Here is an 18023-nt window from a genome sequence, read left to right as displayed (position 1 = left end):
GACTTTTCAGTGTACCCATCTTTGACTTGAAAATCATCAGCTGCACTATGACCACATGAGATACCTCTGAGAGGAGATGAGGGTTGTCTCCTTACTCCACAAATGAATAGAAGGCAAAATAATTGTTAAGGAGTCACAGTCTGGCTACCTGTACAGTGAGATGTGTATGGCTATAATGTTAATTCCACCCAGGATCTATCTATCTAGCACAGCTCAGTTGTCTACCTGTGACTTGTGATGCAGCTCTTGCTCGTGTTACAGAACTTCTGTAACTAAAGAGTTAGCATGGTAAAATTACCGTAGAGACTCTCCATGTCTTCTCTCTTTGTTTCTGGGAATTGGACTGTGACAGGATTCACATTCATCAGGTAAGTTCTGCCAGGTCAGAAGGGTGCAGCTGCAGAGGTAAAGGTCGAAGGAAATTTAGTATGTAAATTTAGTTAGGGCTTCTGGCTTGCTGGCTGATTGCAGGGGAGAGAAGGTCATTGGTATTGCTCAACTATTGCCTTAGTTGGGTTGTATCAGTTTGTCTGTCTGAAAAGCATTTCCAGGACAGGGAATTCAGCTGTGTGGGGCAGGAACAGAAATAGAAAGAATATTTTAAAAGCAGAAAGAGCAACAAAGGTCAGCTTGACTCTGCAACTAAATTTGGCAGCTGGGTGCAGAGCTCAGCACGTAGGGCAGCTAAAGAGCTCATTTGTTGGTGGAGTTACCTGAGCTTTTATTGACAGTGTTACCTGATGCGTTCCTTTGCCATTCTCTGTGTACTTTGAGTGCACAGCATAGTATTCTTTCATTTCTCACCACAGATGCAGCGTTCTGTAGCTTTATATTAAGAGACTAATTGAAGCTTAAAAAAAAAAAAGTTTAACAGGGAAAAAAGGCATTACATAATAGTATTTTCAACTCTTCTTCAGTTGAGAATTCACTGTCAAAATGTCTGTATCTGGCAGATCATGGTAAACGGTCAAGATTTTTTCTAAACGTTTGTATGGGTTTTTTTGTTGTTTTGTTTGTTTGTTTGTTTGTTTTGAAAGGTCAAGAAATGTTATAAGAAAAGTCTGAAAGCACTTCATGTAAATCACTCCTGGAGCATATCCAAGCAGCTTTTATCTCCTGGCTTTGCTTTTTATTTATTTATTTATTTATATTTTAAGATCTGCAAGAAGCAAAGCCACTTTTTCCTCCACTTAAGGACAGCAGAGGAGAAAGATGAACCCAGGGGGATGAAGAGGTAGAACGTGTCCATTTAAATTCATGTGAGATGTGTAGGCCTGCACAGTGAAAGGATCCTGTTCATCTTGGCTAGAGGCTGGGAGATGGCACCAACCAACTGGCTGTGCTGAGCGTGCTAGCAGGAATGACTGAGCCGTGTTCTGATGCCCTTGAGTGTTACCATGGTGTTGAGTAACTGACAACAAAGGATGGTGTTTGAAACGTTTGTACCTGGAGTAAAATCTGTGATGCTGACACACTGATAGTTGCTTTAGAGAAGGCAAGGCAGAGGGGGTAGCAACAGATAAGTTTTTCAAGTGAACTTACTGTTTGGTGTTTTCTTCACTTTTCTCTCAGACCCAGATTGGATAGAAAATACTGTTTATGGGGTTGGTTCTTTTGCTTTTGAGCAGTTTAAAGTCAAGCTTTACCTTGGCTCTGCCTCTGGAGGCTACATGGACTGTTCTAGGGCACGTGCCCTAAAGTAAGCAGACTCAGATTTGTCTTGAGGTTTTGAGTGACTTGGTTAGTAGCAGAAGTACATATACAGGTTTAGGCAAAAAGAATAAATCCCTCAGACATCTTTTGGAATCTATAATCATAGATCTTTGTCAGAACCTTTTCTCACCTGGACAGCCATTCTCCTACATGACTGTTCACACATTTATTTATTTCCTCGAGTCTGCCTTTCTTCGTAGGCTGCCTGTTTCCCAAGTTATCTGTCAACATCCAGACAGAAGAGGCAGCACACCTGGTTGGGCCGTTCCACCATTATAGATAATGTCCTTTCAGGAGCACTCTGAAAGAAGATCCTTAGAAAAACTTGTCATATCTCTCTGAGCTTAACTTCAGGTCTTCAACTTCACTTTTCGCAGTTGAAAGTCTGAATCAGGATAGGGGCGTTGGGAGCGTGGCAGCCAAGTTGCTTCTAAATGATAGTTTTGTTTTCTACGTTTAGTACACTGGAGAGGAAGATAGATATGGAAAGATACGGCTGTATGGAAGCAAAGCCATCAAGGTTATCGGGTCTTGTAATATCTGAGGGAATATCGAAGGTTGTTCCGTATTAGAAAACTACTTATCTCATATTGAAAAGGGAACAGGGGGTGAGGTTACTACCTCCACCCTTATAGCACTATTTCCAACAGTCTGTGCTGGTACTTCTCTGATAGAGAGCAACTAAGAGTTTGCAAGACAAGTGCAGTGCCCAGCTTTGAAGAGTGGGTTTTTAGTTGTAACGGCATGCAGTAAATAAAAGTCAAGCTTCACAAACTGGGAGATGTGATTACACGGTGTTGATGAAAAAAAATGATGTAATTTTCAGATTTGCAAATATGTAGTTTTCTGCTCTGTAGCTTAAAGTATTATTTTCAAGAGATTTTTACTATTTATCAGCTCCTAGAAGAATATTGTAGCAGTCAGCTGTTTGTTTCTCTCACCATTTGCTGTTATACAGTATACAAATTAAACTTTGTAATTGAGACTCTTGCTTTGAGTGCTCTGAAAAATTGTAACCTAATCAAGTAATTGTGGTGGCTTTTTTTTTTCTTTTTTCTTTTAATGCGTATTTGCAGCTGAGAGTTACAAGGAAACCCAGACTGTAAAGATAAAAGAAGAACCAATGGAAGTTGACATTCACGATTCTCAGACTTCAGCATCCCCCAGCCAACCCAGCCAAAACGTTGGCTACAGCACTTTATTAGGGCGAGACATTAGTGAACACATGCAGAAGGCACCAGAAGGTCGCGTGCTCCCAGAACGAAGTCTGTTCAGCCAGGATATATCAGTGAAGATGGCATCTGAGCTGCTCTTCCAGTTATCAGGTAAAAGCAGTGGGAATAGTTGAAAGCAGAGTTTAAAGAGCAGAAAGAGATCGTGTATAGTCATTAAGGTGCTACAAAAGTATGAGATGGCTAAGGCTGAAGCATAATAGGAGGTAGAGCCCTTCCACCCTTGGATTTGAAATACAGAAGTCTTGCCAAATGTTCCCCGTAGTTAACATATGTTTCAGAGCACTGTAACAGTCTGATCGGGTTCATAATATTTTAACTCAATTGGAAAAGCCAGAGTTCAACTCTTGTATTTTTGAAGGCTAATTAAATGATTAGTGACAGCTGATTGATCGAGGCCTTGGAATGTAGAGGTAGCTACTGTCATAAATGGACAGTGGCTGAAGCACACAGTGTTCCTGAAGTTGTGCTGTCCGTTTCTTTGCACATAGAAGGTGAACTTCAGCTGTTACATACGTCCAACGATTTGAGCTCTGTTTAATGAAAGGCTGTAGTGCACATGGAGCTCTAACACTGAAGTGTGAGGCTGAAAAAAACTGGTATGAGTTACATTTTAAAAGCTGCTCTTCTTCTGTAACCAATTCCCCTTAAATTATTCTGGATTATACTGTTATCAGAAAGCATTAAAATAGTTCCGCTGAATAAAATTTGATAGGGAAAATAACGATATTTCCTATAATCACAAAAAAATGTACATTCCTCTGCAGAAAAGGTGAGCAAAGAGCACAATCACAATAAAGATAACACCATCAGAACTACAGTCAGGTAAGCACAGTCTGTTCTTATCCATAAAGCCGCGGCGTAAATGGCATTGCTGAGTTCTGCCTTGTGAACTTTGTATATGTCTCTCTCTTGCAAATGTGACCTGGTATTACAAGTGTAAGATATTTTCTTTTAGTAATGGAAATTGTATGTGAGAAATTACACCAATAGATAGGATTTCTTAGTGTCCATGTTGCAAAAAGCCTTTGGGCCAAAGTGACTGTTTTCCTGTGATCAAGTATTCACACTTGGTTTTAAGAATTGTTTTCTCTGTGCGCTTTCTTCTTCTGCAAAAAACAAAGTTTAATTGAAACTGCATAGTACACGCGGTGCTTGGGGGAAGAACGGGCTGACAACTGGATTTAAGGCATGGACCAATGTAAGAAGGGGTGTTGTGATTCACTCTTGTGTCGAACTTGGACTTCCTGAATAAAATTCCAGTTTAGCATTTCTCTGTCTTCTCAGTGCCTTCTAGAGATGAATTTTTAAAAGACTGCAAGAGACAATGCTAATGGAATTTTTGCTGAAGATTAGTCACATTAACACAATATGTGAAATGATACAGGAATGAAAAATATGATTCAATTACAGCATGTGTTGTTAAAGAGAGAAACCCTGTATTCACTGTATTTTGGCTGGGAACAAACTCACAGGTTGTTTAAATACGTGAGCAGCAAAGTAAGGTGTCCTTAGGGAAAAACTCAAAGCTATTGTGTAATAAGTGTCAGCTAGAATTGGTAAAAAGTTGGGAGCCCATAGTTAGGAGTAAGCAGGTATTACTTTGGGTGTCAGCTAGCCCCGGAGACAAGAATATGTACACTGATGTCCTCCCTGGAATTTCTCTGGTCAGCGTGGGTTGTTTTGAAGACTGTGGCTGAAGTGTCAGAGAGTTCCTTCGAAGATAGAGTAAGACCTTCAGTGTCTCTGCAGCCTCTTGTGCAGAAATTCCCAGCATGTGCAGGGCTTGATAACTAAGGCAGTTTTGTCCAGACAGAATTTGAAAAGCGTTTCAAGTTGCAGAAGAAAAGGTCTCTGAAATGTGCTCATCTTAAATTCCTAGGCCCATCTCTTTCTTTCATGGTAACTGTAATAAATTTGTTTTTAATAAACTGAACTACTCAGTAAATGCCCATTAGGGATCTTTTTGATGTTACAGGTTGAAAGAGAATGAAATTGAGCTTTTAACTTCTGGTTATTGTGAATGCTTTTCATATTTGCTGGTTTGGGAACTTGTGGGACAGAGACTGCACAGACTTCCCGTTACTTCTTAAAAAGCGTAAGCCTGAAAGATACTTTTAGAGTTGAATGCACGCATTGTCCAACTCCTCCTTAACCATCCAGTATATGTTGCAGGGAGGGGTGACAAATAGTGGGGAGAAAATAGAGTTTAGTGTCTTGTGATATTACCGGTGTGAGAATCCAGAGCTACTTTTGGATCTGTCAAAAACAGTTCAAACTGGAAAGGTTGAGGACAGTTCAGACAACCTTCCTTCTTACAAGGCCGCTGCCACGTAGAAGAACAGTTGGCCGTTGTCTAACTTGCACTGAATTTTACTGAGACGTCCTGATAATGGCTGCTACCCATCGGTGTTTGAAAAGCAGGGTGCCCGACTGAAGTGTTCTGGGTGCTTTTCTCATCTTACCTGTCTATCAACAGAAGAAGTCATGATTGAGAAGAGCTTCTTAAGGACAAGTGAGTCAGTCTGCTAAATCCTGCGAGTTCTAACAGATTGACTCAAAGGACCTTGCCAAAAAAAGAAACAAAGCACCCCAAACCAAGCAAACAGCTGGAAGTCTTTACTGGTAAGAGTATGACACCTCTCAAAAATAGAACGTGATGGAGCAGCCAGTGGAGAATAGAGGCACGAAGGCTGCATTAAGAAAACGTGTAGTGTTGCAGTTTGGCTCACCATCCTACATCTGGAGTCATGACAGGAAGGCACTGGAATCACAATTGTTATGTGAAGTTTGCTGACAGCTGCAGAGTCAAGGTGAGGTCAGTGTCGTCCACCTGTGAGTAATCGGGCAGTAGAGCGGTTCAGCCATGTCGTTGGTGAGAGTCTTAAAGGAGCAAAGCCCCGCAAGCTGAGGGTACACAAGTGCTTCTTTTCTTGTGTCTTATTCCATATAAACATTTCTGTCACCCGTCTGTTGCTATTCTTCCTGTGAGTATTCCTGGACTGCGTAAGCGTGTACTTCCATATGACTTTGCTCAAGCAGCCGAAACTGGCAAGGATTCCTCACAGTTCAGTGGCTGAGTGAGATGGTAGAACCTGCCATCTGTGATAAGGAGAAAGAAAGCGGAGAAGCAAATGATCTGGAAGCGACTACACCAGCATGAGATGCCAAGATAAGTTTCTTTCATCTAGAGAACTGTGTAGACAGAAAACTGGAAAAGTGCAGCCAGAAGAAAAAAAAAAAAAGAGGTAGTAGTAAAGCTTAATCTTCATCAGAAGGGACTGTGAACAGCATATGTAGTTTCTGTGTTGCAGGAACTGTCCGTCCATACTTTCAGTTAGGAATCGGAGGGCATGCCCACTGAAATACCGACAGTGATAGGGCTGACACTGAAGGGACTCATCTGCTGTTCTAGACAGGTTAAAAAAAAACAACAGACAAAGGCACATCCACAGATGATTGTGTGATTCACTGGAGGCCGATGGCGAACACGGGAGACCCTTAAGACACCAACACAATGCAGTCTTCAACAGCAGCCTCCTCAGGATTTATATCCTAACCTGAAACGGATGAGCTCTGCATCGTTCACTGTGTCCAGAACTAGCAACAAACAGTGTGGCACCGGGCAGTCCAGCACGGAAACCTGAGTGGGCTGCGTGATTCTGAAGAGTTACAACAGTTACTAAACATTTTTTGTCTTTTTTTTTTTAATCATCATTAAGCCAGTGGGAGGAACATTGCAATGAATTACACGGTATTTTTATACAGCGTCAGTCTGGTTTATATTATGTCACCCCTGAGGGGGAGTGTGAGTCTTGGAAAAGTTAACTTTCGCACATGTGGGCTGGTGCTCTTCACTTTACCCTGATTAATCAGGTATCTGCATGCACTGAACTGCTCAAGGTTTGGGGCAGCTTCATGATTTTCATCCAGCTCAACTTTGTGACTGTTTATGGGTATGTTCAAACTTCTGCAGAAGTACTCAAATATCCCGCTAGCAGCCATGTGTAGAACAGCAAAAAATTAACAGTAGTGAAAAATAAAAGCAAAAGAAACAGATTTCTCAGCCTCTCAAGGAATCTCAATACGGTGCAGATCAGATTTAAATGAATTCCCTTTTTTGCTCGGAATGAACTTTTACTGCCTATTAGTTAAAAGCAAAGCACAGTATCCTTTTTAGCATCAAGTGGCTGATGGTCTATGCTGTGTTTGGGCAGTCTGCGTTCAGTTGGCTTCTGAGAATTGTTTCCTGCTCTCCAATTCAAATTAATAGAGTTAATTTCATACGCAGAATGCTCTGTCAATAAAGAACTGTTCAGCATCTCAACTGAAAATCGGAAAAGTTTTGTTTTGAATGTAATTACTATATTCCTCAGGTTATTAAATTCTTTCAACTATTTTGTGTATATTCCACACGTTATGGGAGTAGAATACAGATTCTTGAAACAGTGATTTTCTTGACCTATGTTGTGTTGGGATAGAACAAATCTGAGTTGTTGACGTGCAGTAATGAAAAGTATTGTGGGAGATTTTGCTCTCCCAAATCTTGTCTCTTCTCCACACCTTACCTCACAGTCTGGATATCTTTCAGTGTGAATTCAGTAAGTGAAGCATGGCTTTTAACAAGATGATATTTATTATATTAAGATGTTAAGGTCAAAAATGATTATTTCTTTTTCAGTAACTGCTGCCTTGTTTATTAAAAGGTGTCTTATTTCCCCCATAGCCCTTTCTTTTCTGAAGACACATTTAGACAATCACCGTTCACTTCCAACTCGAAAGATATCCTGCCTACTGAAACTGCTCTTCACGGAAGGACATCTGCACCAGGTAAGACTTTTTTTTTTCCATTAGTTAAACTAGTTTAATTGGCTGAGCTTGGCAATGCAGTTTTCCCACCTGTAGCCGTCACTTTAGAAGCTATTTGGAAAGATGTGTATTTCTTACAGCGTACTGAAAGGCCTTAGTATCTGGAGGTGCAGTCCTACTGATCTTCAGACCTAGTTGACAGGCTTTTTATGTCCAGATATAGCCTGGATCATATTCTTGGTTAAAAGAGAGAAGACAGACATACACCGCTGCCTTCCAAGGTGGCACTGAATGCATGCACAAACCTGATACGTGCCTTTACCGTCCTGCTGCGAAATATTTCGTTTGCTAGTTCACTGGTATCTGTTCTTAAATTAATAGCTCTTGAGTTCCAAAGGTCAGTAATTACACAGCCAGCCATAGTGGGGGTTATTCACCTTTTCTTAGCAATCAATAAAGTTTTGGGCATGTTACTGCTAATTTTCAGCTATAGACTGTCATTTAATTTACAACTTAACAGACCCTTCGGTTTTTTTAATGCTTGAACGGCCGTTTGACAGCTTCTGAAGTGGCAGATGAGGTGAAGAGTTAGATGTTGTCTAAGGGTAAATAGGCATGGCAGAAAAAGAATAAAATTTGTAGCATAAGAACAAAGGTCTTCAGGCCATCCCCAACCACGCTTTCTCGAGGAGGCAGCGGTTTTTGTAACCCAGGACTAGGAGAACCAGTGGCACATTTAAGTACTCAAATGTAATCCAAGTTAGCACTTCAATTTTGGCTTTTGATGGTGACAAAACACAGAATTGAACACAATTTCATATACCCAGATGACAGGCAAGAGTTCATGGACTCCTCAGGCAGTGCTCAATTCCTCAGAGGATGGGGCTTCTGGCAGCAGTGCTCTTATACCATACCAAGATGGGTGCATAAGAATTCTAATTCTCCACAAGACATTAAGTGAGGCCTTAAAACCTACAGATGGGTTTTGGTGACGTGTTTAAGCTCGTGCTTAAGAGATGTAAAATATGTAGTTGGTTGGGGCATACTGGAGCGTTAACATGGCTGTTGAGGAGATGTTTTTTGTACATTTATGTTTCCTGGTGTTCTACTCCATACAGGACAAGTAATGACTGGATTGGTCTGTGAGCTGTAACGCATATTGCTCTGCAATTATTACTACATAATATATGTAACAGCAGTATATGTTACAGAAAATGTATTTATTTGGAACAGCACTATCATGCATTTCCTCAGCAAAACAATTCTTGGACCTGAACAGAAGCTTCACAGTAGCAACAGGAATGTGACTGAATTTTTTTTTTAATCGATTACAAATGTGATATTCATGTGAAAGAATGGTAGAATACCCACAGATAGATTTCCTATTAGTGTCAGCCTTGCAGGAAGAAATTATCTAGAAGCTGCTATGGATAGCTCAGACAAAGCTTAATCCCTGCCGAGAGCAGCATAAAGGAACAGTAACAAACCATTGTAAAAGCCAACAGGATGTAACAGAAAATGCTGTGGAAATGTGTATGTGGCATCACATGTATGCCTTCAGTTGAGATCAGTTTTGTTTCATCTCTGAAATAGGATAGTAAGAACTAGAGGAGAACAGCATACAAAATGACAGTTACTTCAGCTCATCCATTAAAATACAAGCAGATTAACTGCCAACAGCCAGCAGCATTCAGTAACCAGTATCCAACCACGTCCAAAAATACCAGTCTGTATAGCTGTCACCAGAACTAATGGGGCTGATGGATAAGTGTGGGACCTGAGCTGCTGCTGTGTGCTGGCCCTCTGTGACGAGGCATGACTGCAGCAGGCATAGTGGCATGAGGAAAGGAAGCCTGTGCTGCAGGCTGGTCTGGGAGGCCTTGGTGGAACCTCGTGCACGTGCCTCTTTTCAAGAGAGCGCCAGTACGAATGGCTGTACCCCCAGACTCCTGGAAACTTTCTGCGTGCAGTCTTCTTGGCAACCTAGCTGAAGAGGAACTGGGAGAAGTGACAAGAACGTAAGGCAGTCACGTATCTCATGTGTCAAGTTCGATTCTGTTTGTGATGGGTAACAGCATTATGTAATATCATTCATTTATCAAGCTCTGTTCAAAATCTGTCATCATTATTTGTACAAGAACCGTTTCAGAATACTGAATTTACGCATTGTAAGAGCCGGACCACCCTCAGCCACAATTTACTCACAGCAAGTTCTACTTTTGTCTTCTACCAGTGCTGTCCTTCGGCTGTGATAATTGTTCTCTCTTGTGGGCTTATTTGATATGCTATCTTATGTCCCCTTAATCTGGTCTTCATTTTTGGAAAAGTGAGCCAGTCAACATCTTTTAGTCTCTGTTAGTATGACAGAGATTCCATTCCTTGACCAACATCGTAGCCTTTTTCTGCCCATTTAGGGAAATTAATCTGTGCATATGTGTAGTCAGAACTATACATGCTATTCTGCTGAAGGTGTTACAAATTACTTTTTTCCATGGCATTAAATCTTCTTTACGTATATTGGAAATACCTCTCTCAATCACAGTTTTTAACTCCAACACTCTGCTGCCTTGCAATTCATTTACTAATCAAACGCTAACAGGGTTTTCTTCTCCCTTACATTTTCAGCTCACAGTATTACAGCACGTAAGAGCAGTTCTTGTTGCTACTTCATAGGCATATGACCTTCTAATTTGAATTGTTTCTCTTATTATTGTAGCTGTCAATATTATTTCCTTAATGCTCTGAAATTTCATCATATTTCTGCTTTTTTTTTTTTTCAACACAACGCTGTTTTTTTTTTCATGTTGAGGACACTAAAGAGGATTTTTAAGTGTGGTCAGTCCCCAGTTCAGTCCATCAGACCATGCAGCAGCGGCCCTTCAGCCTGGTGCTTTCCCTTCTTACTGCATTCCACTTCGCTTTGTTGTCAGTTTATTAGGAAATTGCAAGATCAGCAATTGAAGAGGAAGAGCTCTTTTTGTAGGGCGTTGAGTATATAGGATCCCCAAGGAAATAACTAGGAAAGACCTGTTAAAGTATGTGTGAAAGCAACTCACTGATTGAGGCACTTAGGGGCGGAAATAAAGGCCTGAGGTAAAGGTAAAGCAATGCTGATCAGCAGTGGTATCGTAGGCAGAAATACGTAGTGAGCATGAAGCAGCTTTTAAGTCTGGTAACCAAGGGAAATTTCCCACAGCTGTCAGAAGGGGCTCGATGGTCCAGCAGAAGCAATGATAGCTCCCTGATAATCTGTGGTGACTTGTTAATAATTTGAGAAGGAAATAAAGTCATTTCCTGTAGTTCAAAAGTATTGGATAGATTTGAGGAACTACTCTCCTTCCTTTCTGCAGCATTTTGTACCTTAATAAGCATACAGAGTTAATTGCAGATGTATGGACTCTTCTGGATTGCTATCACTACTCATATAGTTCACTTTTGTTCAACAATGAAAATGAATATTGAAATATTGCCCAGATCTGACACAGTTTGCCCAAAAAAGCACAGTAGTATCAAGGCTGTGACCAATGCAAAGGACACATTCAGAACAATTCAGTACTTTCTGCCTTTCCCCTTAACAAGAGCCATAATGACCTTTTTTGGCTCAGAAAATGTCCGGAGAAGAAATAAGATGTTCTTTTCAAACCATTGCTTTAAAAAGGTATTTTTATCTTTTGTTTTATATGACTGGTTTCTTTTGACAGAAAACAGTTCAGTTGTAAGTCAGACAGTGCAGTTCAGTCCAGATCTCTAGAAAAATTAAAGACTTGATCTTACGCTGGTGTTCCTGACCCTTAGCCAATCTTTAATGTGCTTTAATAGTTTTCCACTTTCACTGACTCATTCTGTAAATCAAACCTGCCTTCACGAAATCCAGACAGGTAACATTCACTATTTCTTTTCCAGTGATTCATTAATGCTGTCCAAGTCTCCAGGCATGGGTTTGAGGAGTATCTTTTTCTCCACACGTATCTGCATATAGTATGATATATATAGTATATATCTGCATGTAGTCTCCCAGGCCGTGCCTCCCCTGGTCAGCAGGGATCGCTACCACGACGGAGTCATCCAAGACTCAGAGGAATCATACACATCGATTTACTGACAGCTTTCCTAATAACAACTAGTATACTTTGCTTGGAGGCAAAATTGGCTAATTAGCTAATTATGACTAATAAGCATTACAGGTAAGACTATATTAGGCAATGGCTACTTCTTAGAGTCAAAGAATAAAAGAAATGGTAATAAATGGGGAAAGACTGACAGACAGATGACTGGCACAGCAAAGCTCGGTCCAGTGATGTCTTGGTGTTGGATGCTGATCTGCAGTAGTGATGGGTTGTCGGTGGTTGTGTTGTTCAGTTGACGAATACTCACAGTACAAACTCTTGCATGCTGTCCAAAGTGGTCCAAAGTTTTGATTGTGGTCAATGGATCTCATGTGGATTAAACAGACTTCTGGAATTGGAACATGTGGGGTTTTGGGTCTTGTAGTCCATGAATAGTCCCGACGCTCTGAAATCCATCCACTGGTGCAAGAGCTAATTTCACCACTAGTATTTATTTTAATGAAATAAAGCAAATAAAGCATCTGTCCTCAAGATCCTTTTCTAAAATACATCAGAGCATCTCCTGTCACTGTGTCTCCATGCTCTTCAGTGAGCTGTAAGATAATAGCCCATGTTTCCTCTTCAGAAATGCCGGTAAGTTAATATTAAATCAGTTGCACAGATCATTTAAAATAAAAAAGGGGGGGGGGGAAATGTGTAACAGTTTAATCAGTTGTATTTTTACTGCTAATGCAGTTGATGGTATAATATTAATACGTGTGGCAACGATTCATAGATGTGTGTATCTGTAGAATGTTTTTTTCCTGTTGCCCTCATGCTTACACCCTGCTGCTACTTCTTTTCTCTAAAGCAGCAGTTCCACAGTAACTTCCACAGGGAGCAGGCAGATTCCTGTGCTCCCTGGGCCCCGTCTGTGCACGTTCTCCAGCACTGTGGTGCCAACATCTGTGTGGCCACCATGTAAGCTAAACCACAGGATCTATGGGCTCATGTCTTTTGTTCTAGTAGTCTGTGGGAATGTTGAGCTCTAAGCAGGTAAAGGCAAGTCCATATCTTCCAGCTGTGATGACACTTTGCCATTTAACTTACATTGACGTAGCTGTAATACGCTTATTTTTCACTGTCTTCTGTAACTGTAGTGGGAATACCTCCTGAATGTTGAGAGTGTGTTTGAATGTGATAAACAGTTAAGCTCATTCTGTTGCATAGGTATTGCTTTGTGCCTGATCCATTTTTTTAACACACTTTAAGGTTTTCTTTGTAATCTTGATGTTGTGATCTTGCATGTGAGGCTGTCCCACCTACAAACGTGCCCACTTATACGTTGTACTTCTGGTAGTATTTGTGCTGTGATTGTGGCCTCCTCTGCTCCGCAGCAAACTGAACTTCTGCACCCATGCATTGCAACTGGCTCTGAATTTTGAGTAATCTCCAGGTTAGTTAAGACAGTCAGGATTTTAATAGAGTGGACTTGAAGTTAGATGAATCTGACTATAGTTTGCATTTCTCCTTAAGTTGCCAATGATTGTTTTCCTGCTTGGCCTCATCTAGTCTGCTGCCAGACTTCCTATTTTTAACTTGTATTGTTCCTGAGATGGCTGTACCTGCACTGTGGAAAGGAGACCTCAAGGTTTTGATTTCTGTGGCACTGCTGTAACCCTGGAAAATGTGCTTGGCCTTAGGAGACTGTGAAATACACAGGCCCTAAGGATTTCTGTTGAAGTGCTTGACAAGGAAATGTTGGCATTTAAATTGCCACTGTGTAGCTTTCCAGCTATGTGCCCATGGAATTAATTAGAACAATTCACACCTTCTTACAGTTGTTTGCTTACATCTGCAGAAAAGGCTCTAACTTCACATTTATGGATAATCCTCTGTTCGCTTTATGAAGGCTTTTTTTTTTTACAGTCCTAAATGCCAGAATGTTTAAAGAAAAGCTAGGAGTGAAGAGTACAATTACAAGCTATCGATTTTCTTACACATTCACAACAGCAGAACCCCCAGACAAGTTATTTTTGAGAGGAGACATGGAATGGTTGAGGTAGGAAGAGACCTCTGGTGATCATCTAATTCAACTCTACTGGATTAGGAAAAGGTTCTTCACTGACAAGGTGGTCAGGCACTCCAACAGGCTCCCCAGGACAGCGGTCCCAGCTCCGTGCTGCTGGCATTTGAGGAGCACTGGGACAATGGTATCAGTCGTAAGGTTTGAATTTTGGTGGTCCTGTGATTCTTAGTACAGGCTGCTTTTGAATTTCTCCCAGAATGGAGGTTCCACAAGCTGTCTGCGGAGCAACCTGTGCCACTGCATGACCACTGCAGCACAGGAAAAAGAAAAAAGAGAAAAAGAAAAAAAGGTGTGTTTATTTTTATTGTTTAAATGGGATTTCCCATGTTCCAGTTTGTACCTTTGCCTGGTCTTGTCTTCGCTGTTCCCCACCATCAGGTATACGTACACATTGAAAAGATCTCACCAAGCTCTTCCCTGCAGGCTGAACGATCCTAGCAGTCTCAGGCTGTCCTCGTATGACGTGCTCTTATCTCTTAATCATAGTGCTACACCTCAGTCTTTCTTCAAAGTCTAAATATTTCCAGATCCTTATTGCATTTTCTGCTGCTGTGACAGAACAGCAATTTTTATTGCCATGTAATTGCAGAGGAAGTGTAGTTCTAAAGGAACTGACTTACGTAGAGTTGTTATTGTTGTTTTTTTTCCCTGCTTTATTCCATTATTGATGCTTATGATCATTTCATTTGGTTTCAGTTTCGCTCTGAGCTCTGCCCATCCAGGATACTCGGTAACCCCTTCAGGTTCCTGATTGTGAGAGCACCTGACCCTCGTCGGCTTCCTGACGGGGTGGAATAATGTAGAGTGGCACTTAATTCACTATGCGGGGTTTCTCCAGCAGGCACTAGGTCCTGTTGTTCATTTCCATCTCCGCATTATTGTGAAATGTGCTTGCTGAAAGTGGTGCTAGAGGTAGGTGCCATGCTGCCATCATCGTTGCCTGCAGAACGCAGTTTTAGGTACTCATTAACCCTTGAAAAATCTTGTTCTTTTGGTCTTAAAAAGCAAACAATTAACTTTGTTCCTTTTCTGATACCTGTCTGGGGTGAAATTCAACCAGGTCCTCTTTTATTTGCGCACGTGTATGAATTCGTGCAGATACATGGAGGTAATGGAGAGGTTCCTCTGACAGTGTCATAGATTAGTAGGAACCTATTTGTGGCGGAGTTGCAGATTGATTTGAATAACTAACTGAAGTTCCTGATCCCCAGCGTGCATTTTCCTTTGATTCTTCACAACCAGAAGTACATCGCTGGGGTACATGTTAGTTGGTGTATGCTCCCTGTCTCTGTGCACTTCTGAAGGCTAAGGATTGTCAGCCGCCGTGGCTGTGCTCTGAAGTGTGATAGCAAGAGACAGATAACTGACAAGTTGTAGAAAGTGATGCTAGGAAAGTGAGATAGATGAACTGCTGCAGAAGTGGGCAGTGCTTGGCGCAGTTCTCCATAGAGAGACAGATTTTGCTTAATTTTTCAGTATAATTCAGTGCTAAGCTGTGTGACAGTGGTTCTGGCTGTAGCATGCTTTTATCTATAGCAACCTGCCTTCAGATCCCCATGACCATCTGCCTGGGTGCAGCCTTCTTTTGCTGTGCACCCAGCTACCTTGAAAATCAGCTTGCCTTACGGCCCTTGAGAAAGGGGTTCCAAACTTCTGGTTCATTTAATGCAGCCTTAACCAAGCTGGGTGCAGCTAGTTACAGCATTACATGTCTCTTTCATCTTTTTCTGGGTCTGCTGCCAAACGTGTTTCCATCTAGCGCGTTGCAGGTCTGAGGTGTGGCACGGGTGCTTGTCTCTTGAGTATCCACTGCTGACTTGTTAGTTAGAAACTAACAAGCCCCCTTTCAAAACAGGACATACTATTATGCAGAATGGGCCATTTCAAATCATCAAATCTCTTGGCTAAAGGAGGATGACTGAGGTATGTAGCATGTGCCAGTATGTACAGTTCAGATTTATTTAAAGTCTCGACTTATTGGCCATTCCCACAGCAACTAAAGGCGGTGTGATTGGATCCCTGTGAGGAATGCATCAAACTGCTGGTGCATTGGCTGCTCTCTCTCTCAGCACTACACAGGTTAAACAGGAGGGCCCTGCAAGAATTGCCATGGACACTCGGGGCTACTTCTTCTCCTGGTGAAGTCACTGCACTAATTATTTTGCCAATTGCTTACAGAACCTTCAGGATGAAGAGTTAATCAAAATAGGCCCCATAAAAATACATTCAGGTCCATGTCTAATGGATATCTGTAAAGGGACTCCTGTCGGAAAAGTTTTGATCCTTGTTTTATTATGAGCTGCCTCTATATGTGGTATCTGTTTCCCTCTTACACCACACGGTCTTCTCATGCAGACAGAATTGTTTCTTTTTACTTCATTTCTTGCTTGTTCCTCTTGAAGCAGGATGAGCCTTCATGGTAAAGGCCAGAAGAAAGTACTTTCACTCAGAACAATTATCTTCTGGTTTCATGCAGAATACTACTAGACCTTGTTCACTAAATCCAGCAAAGCAGAAGTCCTTTACTTCTACAAACGTCAAACCCAAGGCAAAATGGTCAAAGGTGGCAGTTTCATCCCCCACGGAAAACAAAACTTAGCATTTGTTTTCCTTTACCCTTTGAGTAGGGCAGGGTTTGGACCTCTTAACGTTTTTGGATGTGGCTCCTGAGCCTCTCAGTCATTTGGCAGCAGATGTTTGGTTGCTGTTTTTTTTTATTTGTTTTTTTATAGACAAAGTAGCTGTAGTTATTAGTATTTTTAAATAAATATATAACGCAAATGGAGGTCAAATTTGAAACGGGTTTGCTGAGCGGCCTCACTCATTCAAAGCTCAGAATAAGAAATGTGGGATTTTGCCTAAGCTGTCTTCTAGGAAACCAGTTCAGGACAACACACAGCTGTCCAGCCAGTTCTCGGGACCTGCGTTTTGATTCGGGTGACAGAAGGTGAAGAATGGCTGTAAATTGATAAGGCGTGATTTTCAGGAAAGGAATAAGGAAAGCAGCAAAGTAACAGCAGTCGGCCTCAGGAAGTACAGTTGTAACAACCGTGGAGATTTGTATGGAGGGAAGCTAACAATGGTTGGTGCCAGATCCTAAAAGAAACTCTACCCCTTGGGTTGAGTGAAGCACTGCCTCCTGCAGCATGCACAGAGCAAGCAGGGAGACCTGAAGTGGGTGAAGCTGTACCTGGCATGGCTCTGAAACCCCAGGGACCAAGTGGTATTCTGCAAGGGTCTGCACTCGCTCTCGTGTTACTTGGCTCTTTCACTGATGCTGTGGGTGACGGAAGTGTGTTTATTATATGTGCTGGTGACGCCATGCTGAGAGGTGCCATAAGAGGGTGGAATTAGGGTTATGCCTTCTCCGAAGGAACAGTCTGGAAAACAGTGGTCAATTCAGTGAGGAAAAATTCTGTATCTGGGTGAATGGTGAGTGCCATAAAATGTGGGAAGAGAGGTGAATGGCCAGGCAGTTCAGCTTAAGGGAGACATGTGAATTCGTCCCAGTCAAACACCATGTGTGGAGCATTGCAGAAAGGGGGAATGTCCCTCTGAGATGGTGGAAACGCTGTCTGTAAGGCACATGTGGTATTTCTTGCTCTGCAGCTGGAGCCCTGAATCCAATTTTGTGCTCTGTAACCCAGGAACAACGAGTGCGGCACAGCAGCGCTCAGGGGATGGGAAGCCATGAGCTGTGCGTAATGACTGATGGATTTGTGTTTGTTTATTCTGGAGAACAAAAGAGGAAGACAGGCAATGATAATTAAATACATAAAGCTTTCAGAGAAAAGGAGTAAATCCTGCATTCATGTAAGATACAGAGTAATGGGTTTAAATAACAACCAAAGAGATTTAAGTTAAACAGCAAAGGAAAACTTCCAGGCTGTGTGGTGATTCTGCACTGCAGCAATGGTCATGAGAGGCTGTAGAGCATCCGTATCACTGGAGAGGTTTTTTGTAGACAGTGTGGGACAAGCACTTGTCAGAACTGATAGGTACATTTGGTGCGCAGTGGGTGTGCCTTCGGGTGAGGAAAACAACAAGTGGCTTCCTGAAGTCCCTTCCAGCTCTAATTCTGTGATATAAATTCAGTTGCAAAACTGTAAGGCTGATTAAATAACCTCAGAATTG

At 41.7% G+C, this 18023-nt stretch overlaps 1 protein-coding gene across 4 annotated transcripts in view; it reads left to right on the top strand.

Moving 5' to 3' along the window:
• ZNF827 (zinc finger protein 827) overlaps positions 1–18023 on the top strand; it is a 94221-nt gene that overhangs the window by 58157 nt on the left and 18041 nt on the right. For all 4 annotated transcript variants that reach the window (XR_010622202.1, XR_010622203.1, XM_065736368.1 and 1 more), the window contains exons 6-8: positions 2790–3038; positions 3713–3770; positions 7672–7775. Coding sequence is in view for 2 of the 4 variants with exons in the window: in XM_065736368.1 (XP_065592440.1) it covers positions 2790–3038; positions 3713–3770; positions 7672–7775 (411 nt within the window). In the remaining 2 variants the exon portion in view is untranslated. The remainder of the gene's footprint in view (positions 1–2789; positions 3039–3712; positions 3771–7671; positions 7776–18023) is intronic.

The sequence above is a fragment of the Cyrtonyx montezumae genome, unplaced genomic scaffold, assembly GCF_038088225.1.
Source record: "Cyrtonyx montezumae isolate F1298 unplaced genomic scaffold, pur_monq_1.0 scaffold_2, whole genome shotgun sequence".
In the NCBI taxonomy this organism is placed as follows: Eukaryota; Metazoa; Chordata; class Aves; order Galliformes; family Odontophoridae; genus Cyrtonyx; species Cyrtonyx montezumae.
The sequence above is the reverse complement of the archived record's forward strand: the minus strand, read 5'-3'. Positions and strand labels throughout refer to the sequence as shown.